General features: G+C 37.7%; 1 protein-coding gene across 3 annotated transcripts in view; it reads right to left on the bottom strand.

Moving 5' to 3' along the window:
* The window catches only part of KIAA0825 (KIAA0825 ortholog), a 375,816-nt gene that overhangs the window by 256,213 nt on the left and 102,004 nt on the right, over nucleotides 1-17,599 (bottom strand). For all 3 annotated transcript variants that reach the window (XM_045796269.2, XM_045796272.2, XM_045796273.2), the window contains 6 exons: nucleotides 16,895-16,989; nucleotides 13,374-13,601; nucleotides 11,249-11,514; nucleotides 9,496-9,646; nucleotides 4,817-5,007; nucleotides 2,101-2,283 (listed from right to left, as the gene is read on the bottom strand). In XM_045796269.2, coding sequence (XP_045652225.2) covers nucleotides 2,101-2,283; nucleotides 4,817-5,007; nucleotides 9,496-9,646; nucleotides 11,249-11,514; nucleotides 13,374-13,601; nucleotides 16,895-16,989 — 1,114 coding nt within the window. The remainder of the gene's footprint in view (nucleotides 1-2,100; nucleotides 2,284-4,816; nucleotides 5,008-9,495; nucleotides 9,647-11,248; nucleotides 11,515-13,373; nucleotides 13,602-16,894; nucleotides 16,990-17,599) is intronic.

Here is a 17,599-nt window from a genome sequence, read left to right as displayed (position 1 = left end):
GTGACTATTTTGAGGAGAGTTTAAACAAAATTGTATTATTGTTTTATTATAAGATCTACTTCAACATCTTCTACAATCTTATCAATTCAAATGAAATAAACTACAAAAGTAGTTCAAAATTTTTAGTTTCCCTAAATCTTATTTACTATGTAAAATCTTTCAACATTTTAAAAATATAATTGCTGAGTTTCTCCTTTGCTGTCCTGACCGCTTCTCCCTTCCAGTGTATTAATAAACTTCTCTCTCCTTTGTTCTGCTTTGGGTGAATTCTTTCACCTGATGGGGTCACCCCACATCTGGTAGCCCTCACCCGGAATCTCTGCTGGCCTGGGACTTTCCCTGGATTCTCTGGGAATTTCTCAGGACTTTTCCCTCAGTGGATGGACTCTAGTACTCCTTGCGGAACTGACAACCTTGGGGAACTGAGTTAACCAGGAGAGGTTACTCCTCCATGAGGATCTGAAGCTCCAGGGAGAGCCAGTTCCCTTCTCACCTGTGGAGGGACCCTGTACTCCCTCTCTTTTCTCTTTTTGGCTCTTCTGCTGTCTAACCCTAGTATGCCTCACAGAACAGATTTCTGGCCAGGGAGGCTCCTTGGTGTGGTCTGAAGGTCTGAGCGTGAACAGGTCAGACTCCGGTGCCTGTGAGGGTGAAGGAGCCCTTTCCTCTCCTCTCCCACTCTAGCCTCCTGAGGCCTCCATTCCCAACATGTGGTGGAATTGGTAGGCGCAGCTCATCCAGGGTGAATCGACACACATTACAAACTTGGTTGGGCCCCTTTCCTGACACTGGCTGACTCTCAGACACCTTGCTTCTTTCAGGCTCCCCTTTTTTCCTTTGTTCCCTCAGATCCAGCTGCCATCTTGATCTACAGGCAAAAAACGTTCCCACGAGTCTGAATGAATCCAACAATTATGTATGAATGATGGTTCAACAAGGATCCCAGCCCATACTATTGGAGGACCCCTCCCCCAAATCCCATGGACCTAGCCACCTGGGATTTTCACTCAAATCACTTACTGCACATTAATATAATACTATGTTCTGGTCGATACCTGCACAGAACCCCCTGACGAACCAACAAGTTTAGGTAGGAACTGTGTGCCCCCTGTCCAGCATGAAGCAGCTACTGAAAATGAGGCTTCCACCCAAATGTCAAAGATCCGTCACTATTAGGCAACAGGCTTGAGCCATGGAAATCCAAGTAAGGTAATAGGGCCCACAGTGACCACTGCACTGAATGCAAACAGGTTCATTAAAAGACCCACCTCAAAATATCCATTTGACCTAGCTGACCATGGGCTACTTAAAACCCCGCACAGGTACTGAAAAGGAAAATTCCATACATTCCCATATCTCCTCACTCTTCCTCTTAACTATGGCCCCCCACCACTGTCTCCTGGCAGACAGTCTCTCCTTTCCTTTTATGCCTGCTCCTCCCTTGTGTTGTATTCAATAAACTTCAATTTCCTTTTCCAAAAAAAGGCAATTGCTGGGGCAGAGGGCTGACTCAGTAGAGCATGCGACTAGACAGACAAATAGAAAATAAAAATGCAATTACCTATTCCTATTGCCACCTGCCATTACTAGCTCAGACACTACAGGCTAACACTAAAAATGCAAATGTATGCAGATTAACTGGCAGTGTGGAAACATTAGGTTTCTTCCAGATTTGGGAATATTTTGGTATCAACTTCTTAAATTTTTCAATTAGAGCAAAGCACTTTACGTCAAATTAAAACTAAAAAATATTTTTTAAAAGAGTAAAAAGCAATTAGATATGATTTTCTTCTTCATAAAGTATCAAGCTATGATCGAAATAATCAATTCATTAATATAATCATTTAAACAACTCAAATAGTGAAGCTCAAGATAATCCCGATTCTACTGGGGCCTTGGCATCTAAGTAAGATTGACCGATAGAGATATAACACAGTATTAGTTCGTTTTATAAAATGGCCCAACTCACAATACCAAAAATGCACTTCGAAATATTTCTACTTGCGACTTCACACAATTCAATAAGTAGTATGAAAATCACTTTAAGTCACATTATTTACATACCATAATAGCTAAAAAGAAAATACGTTTGATACTTACTGATATAATTCAGTTAAGGGTGAAGTCAGAATGACTAACGTTGTGAACAGATTATTACAATGGGTGTGAATTTTAAAAATCTTATCATCTATATATTCATGAGGATTCAAAAGCTTCTGTACAGATGTACAAACTGACCATAACATTTTCTCAGTGCATATTAAGATCGTCGTGACATCAAGTCTATTGGAAAGAAAAAGAAAATCATGTTAAGCAAAATTGTTTTTCTGCTTGGTGCATACACTGTCATTCATATCTCTTATATTAAATATATGTAAGAGTAGAAATATTTGGTTAGATACCAGAGCTTCAGAGATCAAAGACAGATAGAATCAAAGCTTAGCGTTGGAGTTCCCAGGTGTTAAATGACTCTTATACCGTTATCTTTAGGAATGGTGAGGTCTATCCAAACACTAACGTGTTTTAGGAGTGCTTTTCTTCCCCCCCCTTTTTTTTAAGGTTTATTTTGCATTATCAGGATACTGTTCAAGAAACTCAAGACACTTTCCTTGAAATTATGTCCAGCAAAAGAAGAGCCAGATTAAAAGAAAATTTGCCATTATCCTTATGTATGCAGTAGGTAAAATTTTGATAGGAGAACAATTCTCCTTATCCAAGCGCAGGCTATCAAAAGAAAGTTATAAGTTTGGGTAACATGTTTCCCCAGCAAATGGGAGAGAAAGAAAGAAAATGAGACCAGAAGCACAAATGGAGAAGACTACACCTTCCAAAATTTTCAAAATAGAATATACTTGTGGAAACTTTGTTGTATTTCATAATCTTATTCATGAATTCATTTCTTCATTTCTACCTTTCATGTGTTTTAACAGAGACCCAGCGATCTGTTTAAAGATTATTCTGGGGGTGTCTGGGTGGCACAGCAGTTAAGCGTCTGCCTTCGGCTCAGGGCGTGATCCCGGCGTTATGGGATCGAGCCCCACATCAGGCTCCTCCGCTGGGAGCCTGCTTCTTCCTCTCCCACTCCCCCTGCTGTGTTCCCTATCTCACTGGCTGTCTCTCTGTCACATAAATAAATAAAGATTATTCTGGTATATGACTGAATTGTACAAACCTCAGTTAATTTTTTTTTCTTTTAAATTCAGCGTTCAAGAAATAGATGATGGAAATCATGAAGTGATAAGAAAACAAAAAAGTATGAAGATCTTTTAAAATCAGACTTTGGCCTCCATACATATATAAATATATGTACGTGTATATATATAAAATAAGTTTATACATCTATTAATAACACTTAACACATATTACATATGATATATATGGTTTTGGTCATATGACAGTTGGAGGCCACTAGAATACTAAAAACATCAATAATTGCGTTTAGGAAGGTTTAACTGCAGTTTGCATCCATTTGCTCTAATAGTTGATTAAACAGTTACAAATCCAAGACATATGTACACACACACACACACACACACACACACACACGCACTTTGATTTCCACAGTAAGAGTGGTTTAGTATTAACCATTCAAATAAAATTATTTATTTATTTTACTTTAAAAAACTAGAAGAAATAACTCTAGCTTTTCATGGCATTTTTATATAACCACCCAGAAAACAAAAACCAAAAATCTCTATAGTACAGTTAATTAAATATACAACCCAGTAAATCTGATTTCACAAACATCTCATAATGACTTGCCACCTCAGAGTCAAGAGTGATTTAAGCTACACAGGAAAAGAATAAAGGTACACTCTGCTCTCAGAAAAAACTTTCCATCTATTCTTCTGAGTTCAATGATTTAAGAAAAAGTTTGGTCAGTAATTCAAAACAGCCTTAGCAAAATACCGTATTTATGAAACACCGTAGCAGGACCTAAATACCCTTCAAATGCAGCATGCTTTACAAGAACATGATCCGGAGATGATTCCTACTGCTAAAAAAAAAAAAAAAAAAAAAAAAAGCCTCTGGTGTCCTTAGGCTCCTCCTAATATATATCTGCAGAAAAGACAGATCTTAATCGCATCAGTGAGAACATTTATAAAACAAAAGCCTTTTCTTTGTATGGACCGTTGCTGTCTTTTATGCACATTTTTGTAGTCATCGCCTAGATGCCTCGTAGACCTGGACTATAGTTTAGTCATTAATAACCAGTGACTTCTACTCCTCAATTTCTGTGATTTCACATCTTATTGGACGGGCTTTTAGTAATACATAATGGAAAGAAAGGAAAAAAATAAAGGAGAAAAAGAGAGACATAATTAGAATATATCAAGAAGAAAAATTATTAGACAAAGGAGTTTCCTTATGATGATAAACTACACTATTTAAAAGCTTAAAAACAAAAAGAGAAGCTAAAATCCCCTGGTTGCCTAGAATTTCAAAGTCAAATTAACTGCCCCATCACAGCACTGCTGATTTTTCTCCATTTCAGGACTTAATTTTCCCTCTTTATCTTATTTAATAACCTTTGTATATAAATGTTTTAGACTGTAATACATCTTGAATCATTTTTTTAGAAACAAGTGGGTTCTATATACAATTTTGAGAAGAAAAAGGAGCTAAGCTATTTTGATTGAAGTTCCACATTTCCACTTAAGTATCTCAGGAGAGTCGAATACGATTTCCTTTCAGATGTTAGAAACATGTTAAATATACAAGGAGTTATGTCATGAGATTCAGAATTACATTCTGCTTTATACCAGTTGATGAAAAAGTTTTCTTGAAAAGCAATGGTTTTCACAGCTTCAATTACCTGATCTGTGGAGTTCTCTTGTAACTGGGATGGGCCCGAGCATATCTGGAGGCCAGTAGACCCAAAGATTTCTCCAGCACTTCTGTTAGGATCACCTGGGCTAACTTAGGGGGCAGAATGGTCCAGAGATCATGACGAAGAGCACAGAAGAAATAATGCCACATCTGGAGTGAGAAGGAGCATCTTTCCCCCTGGCAAAACCACCACACATTAAACAATAGAATCACATCTTCCAAAATGTCAGTTTGCTTCCTATGAACATAATTAGTTCAGGCTGAAAGGAAATAGCTGGAGAGTCTGACACACTAGATGACCGAGAAAGATTTTTGACAAGATGTAAAACATCCTCATTGACAAAGGAACATATGTTTTATTTCAATTACGAGACCAGATATTCTAGTGCAAATCCAGACCACAAGCTTTTAACCTAGCATATCTTGATTTACCTACTCCTAGCCTGGAGTTTAAAATCTATTTTAAGCAATCAGCTCTACAGTTGCCAAACAAGTCATGCTAGTTTAAGATAGTGGGCTGGTTCTCCTAAAATTAAATTTTAATAATTTAAATTGTTTAAGTATGTATATTTTTCTGAGACTATTACCATCATTGAGGTCATTCTTATAAATGTTTGAGATTTCACATTATGAAATTACAGGAGTAAAAATAAACTTACATACCACATACTTATCAACATGCATGAAACCAAGGGGATGGGTAACTATTAAAGATTATTACATTAGGCTACTTCATTCATGGAGTTTTCATAACCATGACAGAAACAGATATTATAATGGTCTGATTTTACAAGAGTTTGTAAAGCTTAGGCAGATGTTATCATTTCTTAGCATTTTTACAGTATTTCATACTTCTAAGGGGCCAAAATTCTCCTTCCTTTCCACCCCCTACAGACCTCTTCTGTGGGTACCAAATTCTCCCTGACCACAGAGGAGGACCCAACAGCGGCCAAGGCCAGTGGGAAAAGGCAGAAATGAGAAGGTGGCCTCAAGTGATTTATAAGCATTACTGAGTTAACAGGCTCTCAGGGAGGTATGCTAGTAGTTTGACCTCATTTTCCTCAAACCAGATAAAAAACAACTACTTGAAATAGGAAGAGTAGAATGTATTTTTCAAATATTACCCTGATTGTTACTAATCAAAAATTAAATGAGAAAAACTTCGCATTTTATCTCTAAGCAATCCTCTTTGACTTAAAATTCCTGCTTTGCCCACTACTTATAGTTCTCGAACAAACATCATCAAAAAAACCAAAAAACAAAAAACTCCTGTTCTTTTATAGCAGAAGTTGATAGTTTCTCATGCAGATATGCCTATCAGTATTTTCCTTATATACTATTCTTCTGATAATGTCCCTGATTGCTAAAATCTTTGGTAGTCAGTCACTGTAAGAATAATTTATGGTCAATTTTTATTGACTTTCAAATGGAGTTTATAAACTAGTAGAACTGGTATACTTGGGTGGGAAACTACAGCATCAGAATGTCCACGAGTCAAGTTCAAAGGAGGAAGCTTTGACCACTTCTGACTTCTGGACTAGACGTACATCAAACTGTTTAAGAAAAAAAAATCACAGGGGCGCCTGGGTGGCGCAGTCGTTAAGCGTCTGCCTTCGGCTCGGGGCGTGATCCCGGCGTTCTGGGATCGAGCCCCACATCAGGCTCCTCTGCTATGAGCCTGCTTCTTCCTCTCCCACTCCCCCTGCTTGTGTTCCCTCTCTCGCTGGCTGCCTCTCTCTCTGTCAAATAAATAAATAAAATCTTTAAAAAAAAAAAAAAAGAAAAAAATCACAAAATTCATGTGGAAGCAGCAAAATTAGAGTTTCTTATACTTTCTTTGCTGTGTGTTCTGTGATAAGGAGTGCTTTTTAAAATTTCCTGAAGTAAGAAAGGAGTTTTAAAGCTTGATTTTGTCATACCTTTTGTGTTCTATGTTAATTAAAGCAAAATTGCCCCAGCTGGTGTAATGACGAGTATGAATGATTTACACTAACTCTCTCCATGGCAATGGACGGGTGCCTTTAATAATGTAGCCAACATGATTTCTCATATTTTTAAAAATAAAAACCAATTTCCTTAATAGTTATCAATAAATGAGACAATAAAAGCAACTAGGCATGCAGATTTCTTTCCCTGAAAGTGAAAAATACTTATTTTGAGACTTTTTTAAAATATAAACTTTGTGTTTACTTAAAAATATTCCAAATTGGTCATCATTCTCACAATTCTCTTCAAAGTGTGTATAACTGTAATGTATGCAAGGGTTTTCATTAAGCTAAATGTGATTCATTTATTTTTCTGACCTGTTTCTCTATTTGTTGTCATTTCAAAAGTATTCTGCTAGTAAACATCTGTTATTTTTGTAGACCCACTATAATGTAAACAGATGTGAGCTTTTATTTAGATTATATATCAGGAAACAAGCAGCTGGGCTTTATTATATAAGCCATTCAATATTATCTTTGAACAGACAATTCTTTATTCTTTGACTATTGGAAAACACAAGTTGCTAAAATTGAGCAGATGTCAACTATACTAAAGGCTTAATTTTAAACATGTAATCTGAACACCCACTGTGCCATCTGACCAGCACCTCATCCAAAAGATATCGAACTCTTTGACCCTCTCAACCTGACAGTTTAGAAAAGGGAAATAATGTATCGAGGGCTCGACTGATATCACAAAACACAAGGAAATACTCTTTCATATCTTGTAAATTCTTTCACTATTTCCTTACTACACTCTGCACATGGCGATAGGCTGCCCTGAGCTCTCTATCCCACCCCTCCCCTCCACTCAGGCAGATTTCATCTCCTTTCCTCTCAGAACAGCCCTGCCAAAAACACACCAGTCCTGTTTCACAAATCAGCTGGAATAATGGGGAGAGGAGAAGAAAAGGGTGCAGGGGACGGGATAAAACCATTGTCAAGTACTCCAGTTGTCAAAACAGTTTAAAATCTGTGCTATTTTTAGAAGTTTCTTATTTTTGGTAAATAGAAAAGCAGTATCACTTTATTTTCCTGAGCATAAATAACAACCACGAACTCTGCAATTAAATTGTAACTACTGACCATGTAAGTATATGGAAGCTACAATACCATGTAATCACAGGGTAACTATCTCGTTATTTCCGTCTTTGAAGCTAAAGCCTTGTCATAAGATCTAAGAGCTGCATGTTACATGGTAATTTGTTGTTTTTCTTTTTAATACTTGGTAACTTCAATAACAGGTTCTCAGTGCATCCACTTATTATTTATACCGTACAACTCTTCTAGCTCCCAATTTGTCTAAGAGAAAACATCAAACTCCGACGTTGGACATAAGAGTGAAACGATACCTGTGCCTCAATGAAAGCATCATATAAAATTGCTCATTAGTACACTGACATACTGAAATGGTTTGAAACAGGAGATGGACTTATTTTCAATCTGTTTACCTCAAGGCAAATAAGGAAGCTGTGGTGCTGCCAAGAGAGGGGAAGACCAATACTTTTACTCTTATCTCGGGCTGCCAGCTGCGCCATCACTTTCCCACGCTCACTCTGCTCACTGCTGTTTGAAGTACAGCAGGTTTGGAAAACCCTGTATGAATGCTCTTGCAAAGAGAAAAACTATCCGGTAAGGGCCTCTAAAGGAGAGATGAAATGGCCTTAGAAAAAGTGGAAAGCCCTCGAAAAGAGCTTCTTAGCTACTTCTCTCTGTTATGGCAACATTTATTATGATAATAACTCAGGCATAAATAGAGCCACAGGAACCTTCGGTGTCGGTGTTGGGGAGTTGACAAGAGTGGCTCCCCTGAATAATACTCCACTCTGTTTTTCCCACTACTCCACAGCAATCAGCACAGTCAGGAAAAACAAGAATCATAAGCTTCAATCCCGAGGAAAAGGGTAAATTGGGAAAGCTAATGAAGTCGGGCTTGACTGGTGAATTTTTTAAAAACCCTGATTATCTTTTATTAAGATATTATAAATGTTTCACCCTGCCCTGAAATCAACTTCAAGGAATTTCAAATATTGGGGCTTATGTATAATCAATGGGATTGAGAGGAAGGGGAACTAATGAAGCCTCATGATGAATAATTTTAATTGATCCTGGGTTTGCCTGTACTGGGAATCATTAGGCTTTAATTCAGTGGAAATTTGGGATTTCAAAACATGGGCTAAATGAAAATAGGTAAGCTATAAATGATCAGATGGGTCTTAAAGCACCCTCATAAGAACATATAACGAGCGGGGAAAATATATGTACAAAGAATAAAGCAGCTTCAGAAAAGACATTTAGCAAAAACAGAAATACATAAGGAAAAAAAAAGTGCAGGAATACCCACAACTGGTCCCTCTGGGGAAAAATATAAAGTTGTAGCATTTTGGCATTATCTCTTTGACTTTTCATTGTATCCCGTTATATTCCAACTTAGATAGCACATGCTGCAGCTCAAATTAAGTTATTTTTACTTTTAAGCAGAAGGAGAGTTCTGATGTCTAGCTATTTCAGGTTTTTAAAAAGTGTTTTTCCTAAGTACAAATTCAATATTTAAAAAATATTATCCTAACAGCCTTCGTGTGTTAGTAATGCCAAGCTCATGTTTCTAATTAGCCAGAAAGCAGGTAGGCAGTAAAACATATTTGTGTAAAAAGGAGGGATAGTAAACTTAACTTCACACCTCATAAAAAGCTTTGTAGTCATCCCAGTGGTGGCTCTCAGCGTCCTGTAAAATGCTTGTAGCACAAACTCTGACGCAGTAGTCCGTAACCTGAAACTGGAGAGTGTTGATGAATTCCTGATATCTTTGGACAGGCACCAGGAATATGGGTCTGTTCAGAGGGAATGATCAAAGAGACAGAGATTTAAGGCCTGTGCAGTAGGCGGTAACAATCTCCAGCACTACAAATGGTTTTGATTATTAGATATCAATCATTCATTTCCTCCTAATGCTGAAGTCTACATCCACATTCACTTTCCAAAAAGAAAAAAAAAAGAAAAAAAAGAAAGGAAAAAAAAAAAGCCGGTCTTTGTTTTGCAAGTCCTTTGAAAACGTACATCTGCTGTTCTACAAATATGCACTTCAACTTGAGACAAACTGCATTGTCAATACATCATTCAAAAATAAAAGTATTCTTTGTAAGCCTGTTATTAGAGATCAGTGCATTATTTAGGCATTAGGGTATCGTTATTATAGAGAACAACATGCATTTGTCAGAACCAACTTTTATAAAGCTATCACACGTCCCACAAGCACACTCTTTTTGTTTTAAAAATTGTAATTTTGTAGATGTCAATTATCTCATAAACTGTTTTAAAATATTCTGCAGAAATACAGTGATTTCAGGCACATTTTGTGTATAAATTCAAGTATGATTCACTGTATCTGACTGACTACTTACGGGAATTAAAGAAATATCAGAGCTACATTCTGCATCAAGCCAAATTTATTTTACTTTTATCTTTAGTTGTTTATGTCACACTTTCTCGTGCTTTCTCTCCTAACAAAGGGACTACAAATGCTGTGTCAGGAATACAGAAGAGATTGTCGGACTCAGGCCGGACAGCCAGGTGCATGTGGTCCTTTTGCAAGGGGCTGTGCTGTCTCCTAGAGGGTACAAGAGTCTCCAGAAAGACCATGTGGTCATTATCCTATTTCCAGAAAATATACAGTCTTTATAGACTACGAATACATGAGAATTAAGACTGAGAGATGCTGTGATCCCGGAGTTCTGGGATCGAGCCCCACGTCAGGCTCTTCCACTGGGAGCCTGCTTCTTCCTCTCCCACTCCCCCTGCTTGTGTTCCCTCTCTCACTGGCTGTCTCTCTGTCAAATAAATAAATAAAATCTTAAAAAAAAAAAAAAAAGACTGAGAGATGCTTTCTGCTCAGATATTAAGGATAGCTTATTACTACATGGATGCTTTGAAATGCATTTACATTAGTCAAGAGCATAGACGGAAAATGCATTTATTTTCTAAGTAGTCCTAACATCCTGTTTGCTTAGAAACAAAAGAAAGAAGTGCCTATTTCACAACTATGTATACAACAGTCAAAAACAAGCTTAGTTTTCTCTTCCAGGGTCATCAGTGTAGGGTGCCTTACAAAATGGAGAGGGTCTGTTTGGTCAGGTCATAAACAGCACGCAGAAAATGGGTGCTCCAGATCAGAATATGGAAAATGTATGGGTTTCTCTCTGGAATAAGCCTTTAGAAAGACTAGCTGTCTTTCTTCCTAATCTATGTATCTGGTTTAATCGATCCCACGCTCCACCTTTTTGACACGTTCAAGTTAAGACAAATGAACATAATTCACCATGTTCATTATCATTTTCTCCTTCTCGAATATTATCATCAAAATTTCACTCCAGTGATATCCAAAGATTACACGTTCCTTTAAGCATGGCTATCAACTTAATGTAAATGACACTCACTTCTTAGTATTTTCTTTCATCAAATTATCATACTGCGCAAAATGCTGGAAGACATAGACCGCCGTGGAGAGCAACGTGTGTAAGTTTGTCAGGGGTGCTTTGGAAGGAAACTCCTTGACTCTCTCTTGCAGTCTCGCCAGGACAGCTGTAGCCACTTCACAACAGGCCTCCACAAAGTTTGCTCTAATTTCCTGGAGAGAATCATCTCTGCATGCAAGAGCCAGTGGAAGCATTGTGTCAAGTTTTTCCATGATGTCAGAACAAAACTAGGGAGAAATAAACGTAGCACTGGGTTATTTGTACTCTGACAGCGTGTAATTTATGCACAGGGGAGCCAAATTCCTCAATAATGAATTTGGCATCAAACATAAATATAATGACACAACGTTATAATAATCAGTTTCTCAGTTTCTTGTAGAAAGTTAAATGTTTTATGTCAAGTAAGGAAATAGCAAAAGGATGCTTCTCTCTATATAACCTTCCAACCTTAAGCTTTCCAGACATTATGAAAAACTCATGAAGTAGCTTTACATGACAATACTTTATTTGTAGTTAATAGAACTTGAAAAACATGTATTGTTGATATTAATCTTGATGTTAATGTGACTGCATTATTTTTAACTTATTCTAATTTTTTTGCTGAATTTTCATTAAGTATCTTCTTATTAATCACCACCTATACATAAGGTCTATCGATTTAATTTAAATAATCTAGAAGTATCAGAAACAACCACATGGCCTCTTCTTATTGGTAAGGAGTCAGCAACTTTCAGAAGTGATGTGCCTGGCTTTTCAGTCGTTATTATGAATCTACTCTTTCTTAATGGCGAAGGAAGTATGGGGGATGGGAAGGCAAAACTTGCTTGCACTCCCAGTTTGCCAACAGTGTTCCCAGGGGAATGTTGTGGAAACTCAGGATGGCAGTAGCCAAATAAGTAGGTCATCTTCAAGAATGCTCTTTTTTTTTTTTTTTAAGATTTTATTTATTTATTTGACAGAGGAGAGATAGCCAGAGAGGGAACACAAGCAGGGGGCAGCTGGAGGGTGGGAAGCAGACTCCCCGCTGAGCAGGGAGCCCAGCGTGGGGGCTCGATCCCAGGACACTGGCATCATGACATGAGCCGAGGGCAGACACTTAACGACTGAGCCACCCAGGTGCCCCTCTTTGTTTTTTTTTTTAAGATTTTATTTATTTGAGAGACAGAGAGCATGAGCTGGAGGAGAGGCAGATGGAGGAGGAGAAGCCGACTCCGTGCTGAGCAGGGAGCCCCATGTATGCTCGATCTCAGGGCCCTGGGATCATGCCCTGAACTGAAGGCAGACAATCAACTGAGCCACCCAGGCGCCCCAAGAATGCTCTTTTAAAAACATTCCAGTCCTAAGTTGCTGAACTCATTGTGGGCTTAATACTGAGTAACTGTATTTATTTATTTGAGTAATTACTTCCTATTTTCTCAGTGTGATCTGTGGCTCTCAAGGCACATAAAGATGCAGGACGGACACTAGCGGAATAGAATGTATATTAGCGTGTAAATAAAGATTTAGAGGCTGCCTAGAGCAATAAAAGACAGTAAGTCCTTCAACCTAAATTTCCCCCGAAATCATTCAAAGGTATAGCTCAAACAAGTAGTTTTCCCATCTCCCTATGACGTCACAGAAGCCTCTGCTTTAGGGGCCTCAGACTCACAGAGCAACAAGTTGTCCACAGGTTTCAGTCTTTTTTGCTAACAGTGGTTGTGGCCCGTGGACACCAGAGAAGCAATCTGGTATTGGGATAAATACCAAGTATTTGCCAAGATGTTCCATAGATTCCCTTTGCAATGTCTTATATTTATTTTTTTAAAGATTTATTTTATTTATTTAAGAGAGAGGGAGAGACAGTGAATACAAGTGGGGGAGGGGCAGAAGGAGAGAATCTTCAAGCAGACTCCCTGCTGAGTGCGGAGCCCCTCGCAGCACTTGATCCCATGATCCATGAGATCATGACCTGAGCCGAAACCAAGAGTCGGATGCTCAACCGACTGAGCCACCCAGGAGCCCTGCAATGTCTTATATTTAAAAAAAAAAAAAAAAAAAAATCTCATTATGGCGTCGACAGTTTGAAAGGATTTCATTTGACACTTGCCTTTGCAATTTTCTTTGGTTGATCCTCCTCAGGAACCAAATGACTGTCTTGCCAAACTTGCTGCACGTTTACAAGGTTCATAGCACAGGTTACAGCCAAAGACCTTTCATTCAGTTCCTGTTGGAGAATTTTTGTGGAAAAATCTTCAGTTGCTGTTGTTATACAACGTGCCATGGGAAGAGACACTTCTTTAAATGCACTTCGCCAAGCAAAATCTAGTAAAGTAGCCTGAAATATAAATTTATATGAAGTCATATTAATCTTAACTCAGCAACAAGTGTTCATATTGTTATAGATATAAAATTATTACTTTCTTTCAGCATTTGAATATAGGTATTCTTTGATAAATGGCAAAAACCATTCTTACAACCTGAAAAATATTACCCAGTGAATAAAGCAATATACAAAAACATGTGTATTCTTTACACAGAGTAATATACTGGCATTTCATTTTAATTCATCAGTAGATTTAATCAAAAACTTTTTTCAAAATTTAATCTTTTAAATATAGTTCAATAACACTATCTTTATGAGAGTTAAAAGTTACATTTGCTGTTTATCACATAAAGCAACCTTTAAATTCAATATATTTAATAAAGCCTAAATTAGATTTTTATAGTCTTTTTTATAGTTTATTGTTAACAAGTATTGCAACCTAAGACCGGGTTTAATATTCAACCTTTTATTTCTTTTTCACTCTCAGAAATCCAGACAAGCCAAAAAAGAGCAACAAGAAATTTCTCAGAGAGATTACATCACAGCAGCTTTCTAGAGTTTTACTTCTTTAGGATTTTATTCAGTTTCTTCACTACTTTTGCTCCAAGAAATGAGGAATTAAAATTATTTGCATTGCTCTGTGTTGGGGGAGTGGGAGAGGATGCAGTAAATGGGCTGGTTGTGTTTTGTCTTCTTTTTTCTTGGGGTCTGGGCTCAGTATAATTATGAATGTATATTATCCCCAAGTCCTCTAATGTTCTCTTAAGTCTAAAAAATTATGGGTAGTCGGTGAACCCAGGCTTAGCATTAAATTTTCCCTGTTTCAGTGTAATCTTGCTTACTGTAATAATTCACTTACCCAACTTCAGAAGACCCTAGGCTCAATATACCTGATTGAATTACCTATTTTTCTGGCTCTCAGTTCTTTGGTTAGAAAAGTAAAAGAGCTGACTTGGGTGATTTCTGGTTTCTCTCAGTCAAAACTTCTCTCAGTCTATGATCATTAGTTTACTTTTCCTATACATACATCCTAGTCAGCATTTATTTAGTGCTTTCTGTATATACTGTACAAAGTAATAAGGATGATTCATCTTCTAGAGCTAAAATTCCATATAATTCCATGACTATAATCAATAATCAAATCTAAAATCAAAATTTAAAATAAAAAAAGTGGCTCTCATTTTCATTTCGTATGAAATTATATTGTAATTTAACTTCTCTTTCTAAAGGATATTTGGACCTTTAACATCATGGGGCCTGAAGAAACATTTCTCATCTTATTTTTGCCTAAAATTAGTCAATAATTGAGATTACTTAGCTCATACAATCTCCTTTCTTTTAAGTGAAACTTCAGAAGGGTCACAGGTATTGTTCTCTGCTCTAATAGTACTTGCTTGGGACCCATTTATGAGAGAAATGTAAAAAGGAAGTTACTTCCATGAAAATTAAAAACAACAACAAAACTCTGCTTCTTGTTCTCCCCACCAGGGCATGTCTACTCATTAAAACCATTCATTCATTCATTCATTCATTCATTCATTCAAGGAAATATGTTCTGGTGAAAATTGCCATTAATGCCATGACTACAGTGACAATACTGTATTTTGTGCAATGATGATTACCTTTGCCCATGGTAATTTATATGTGATTACAATATCTTGACCCATCTGAATTCTCTTTTCAAAATACAGAAAACCAAGCACATTAAGAGCTGCTCTTAAAAAGAAAACTGGAAATTTTTACTATTCAAATCAACTCCTAGAAGGTTCTTTTCATGAAATACTATTTGCCTACTTCTACTCTTCCCATCTGATGTGGGACACCACACACATCTAGTTAGAATAGAAAATGTTTACTAGTTGATCCAAGAAGAAAGAGGAAATAATGTGGCTTTCTCTCCTGTGCACAGAACAGATACCTTCTCCTATTACCTAAAGCTAATTTCTTAATACATATGCTGATTTTGGCTAAGGCATAATATATAACTTTCCATTTTCCTTATTATTTCCCTTCCTTTCTGAATTGAAACTCTGTTAAAACTCTGGGGGTGGGGGTTGCCCTTTTATTTTTTATTTCTTTTTAAAGATTTTATTTATTTATTTGACAGAGAGAGTGAGAGAGCACAAGCACGGGGAGCAGAGGAGGCAGAGGGAGAAGCAGGCTCCCCGGTCAGCAAGGAGTCTGAAGCGTCATTTGATCCCAGGACACTGGAATCATGACCTGAGCCGAAAGCAGACACTTAACCAAAGGAGCCACACGGGTGCCCGTTTTTTGCCCTTTAAAATGTTTACCTGCTATATCCGTCAAGATCCATTCAGAAAACAGAAACCACACTAGGTATTTCAAAAGGAAGAATTTTATTGGAGGGCGTTAGTTACTGAAGTGATGGAATTTTGAGGAGCCGAACATGAGATATGAAGCAAGACAGATATTCACAGAGTCGGAAGCCACTGCCGCTTCTAGGGCTGGAGGAACAAGAAAAGGGACTGTATGTGGGAGTGTAGTTGCTGGGGCCACCAGTGTGAGTTAAAGGTAAGGCAGACCTGACAGGTGGAGCTGTGTGTGGAGAGCAGGGTCCCTGGAGGAGATGGCAGAGTCACCCCTACCACCAGAGATGTTTCCTGAAACACAGAGAGGGGACAAAGTCCTCTGGTTTCTCTCTCTCCACCCTCCAGTCTACCTTCACTGCCTTCCATGGGCGCAAACTCCCCAGAAGCCAGAAAGCAAGAAGCCTGGAGGGTGTAGTTCTCTACAACATAAAACGGAGCAGAAGAGTAGTCAAGGATGGGACAGCAAACAGGCGGAGGCGGGCACTCTAAAATAACAGAGCAGTTCAAGCTGTTCGTTAAAAACAAAGATTGCTTCCCTTGCAGTGCCCTACTTCCTGCAGGGCACTTATGTGCATAAGAGCAGGGTCCCAACTAAAGTCAATTTTCGCCAAAACTTATAAGCTAATTTTCAACCAGGAATTTTTTCTTTAGTGGCAAAGGATAAAACTCAAGACATTTTGGGGCTCCTGGGTGGCACAGCGGTTAAGCGTCTGCCTTCGGCTCAGGGCGTGATCCCGGCGTTCTGGGATCGAGCCCCACATCAGGCTCCTCCGCTATGAGCCTGCTTCTTCCTCTCCCACTCCCCCTGCTTGTGTTCCCTCTCTCGCTGGCCGTCTCTATCTCTGTCGAAAAAATAAATAAAATCTTTGAAAAAAAAAAAAAAACAACTCAAGATATTTTGATTCATAATGGATTTACAGACATATGATGCTGTTATATATGAGTAAAAAATAGCACCCTTTTTTCCTCATTCACCTCTTTCACCAATAGCAATTGCTCCGAAGGAACTCTGGTTTCATTTGCTCTAGGTTTCTCTATTACGACTTCGTGACTGGTTGGATCCAAAATTCCTATGCAAGAGAAAAGAAAACACACAAACATACATTAAGAAAAACAAAGCACAGCAGATGGAATTAATAGACTCAGGTTAAAATTAATTAGGTAGGAAAGCTCTGTCCCTAGTACAGACAACATACACATATATCAAGATGCAGAGAATACAGTCAACGAGACGTAGGGTGATGTCACCATTACAGTAACTACAGGATCAAAATATATAGAGCACCATTCCATACATACAACTTGATGACATTTATAAGCTATTTATATTCATATTTGATATACATGCATATATAATCTGTAAAGTATAGATCCCTTGTCATCAATACATTTTCATGTTGATAACGTAGGATTAGAGAGCAACATTAATTTCCTTGTTCATTTAAAAATTTAAATTCTAAACTTAAGAATGATGCATTTAAGAAATGGTGGTGTTTCTTAGCACATTAATACTTCCTTTCTCGAAATGAGGAAGAACAAAAGCACACGGGTAAACATCAGCACATCAGGAAACATTACGCTGTTAATAAGTATATCAATAACCCATCAGAAAAACACAAACCCTGGGATAAGAAATGATCTTTATCTTTTAAAATGGAAGTATTTCCTCACCTTTGTCTG

This window comes from Ursus americanus, chromosome 5 (assembly GCF_024610735.1).
Source record: "Ursus americanus isolate L20-20 chromosome 5, mUrsAme1.1.p, whole genome shotgun sequence".
NCBI classification, from domain to species: Eukaryota; Metazoa; Chordata; class Mammalia; order Carnivora; family Ursidae; genus Ursus; species Ursus americanus.
This window is presented reverse-complemented; position numbering and strand designations above follow the sequence as displayed.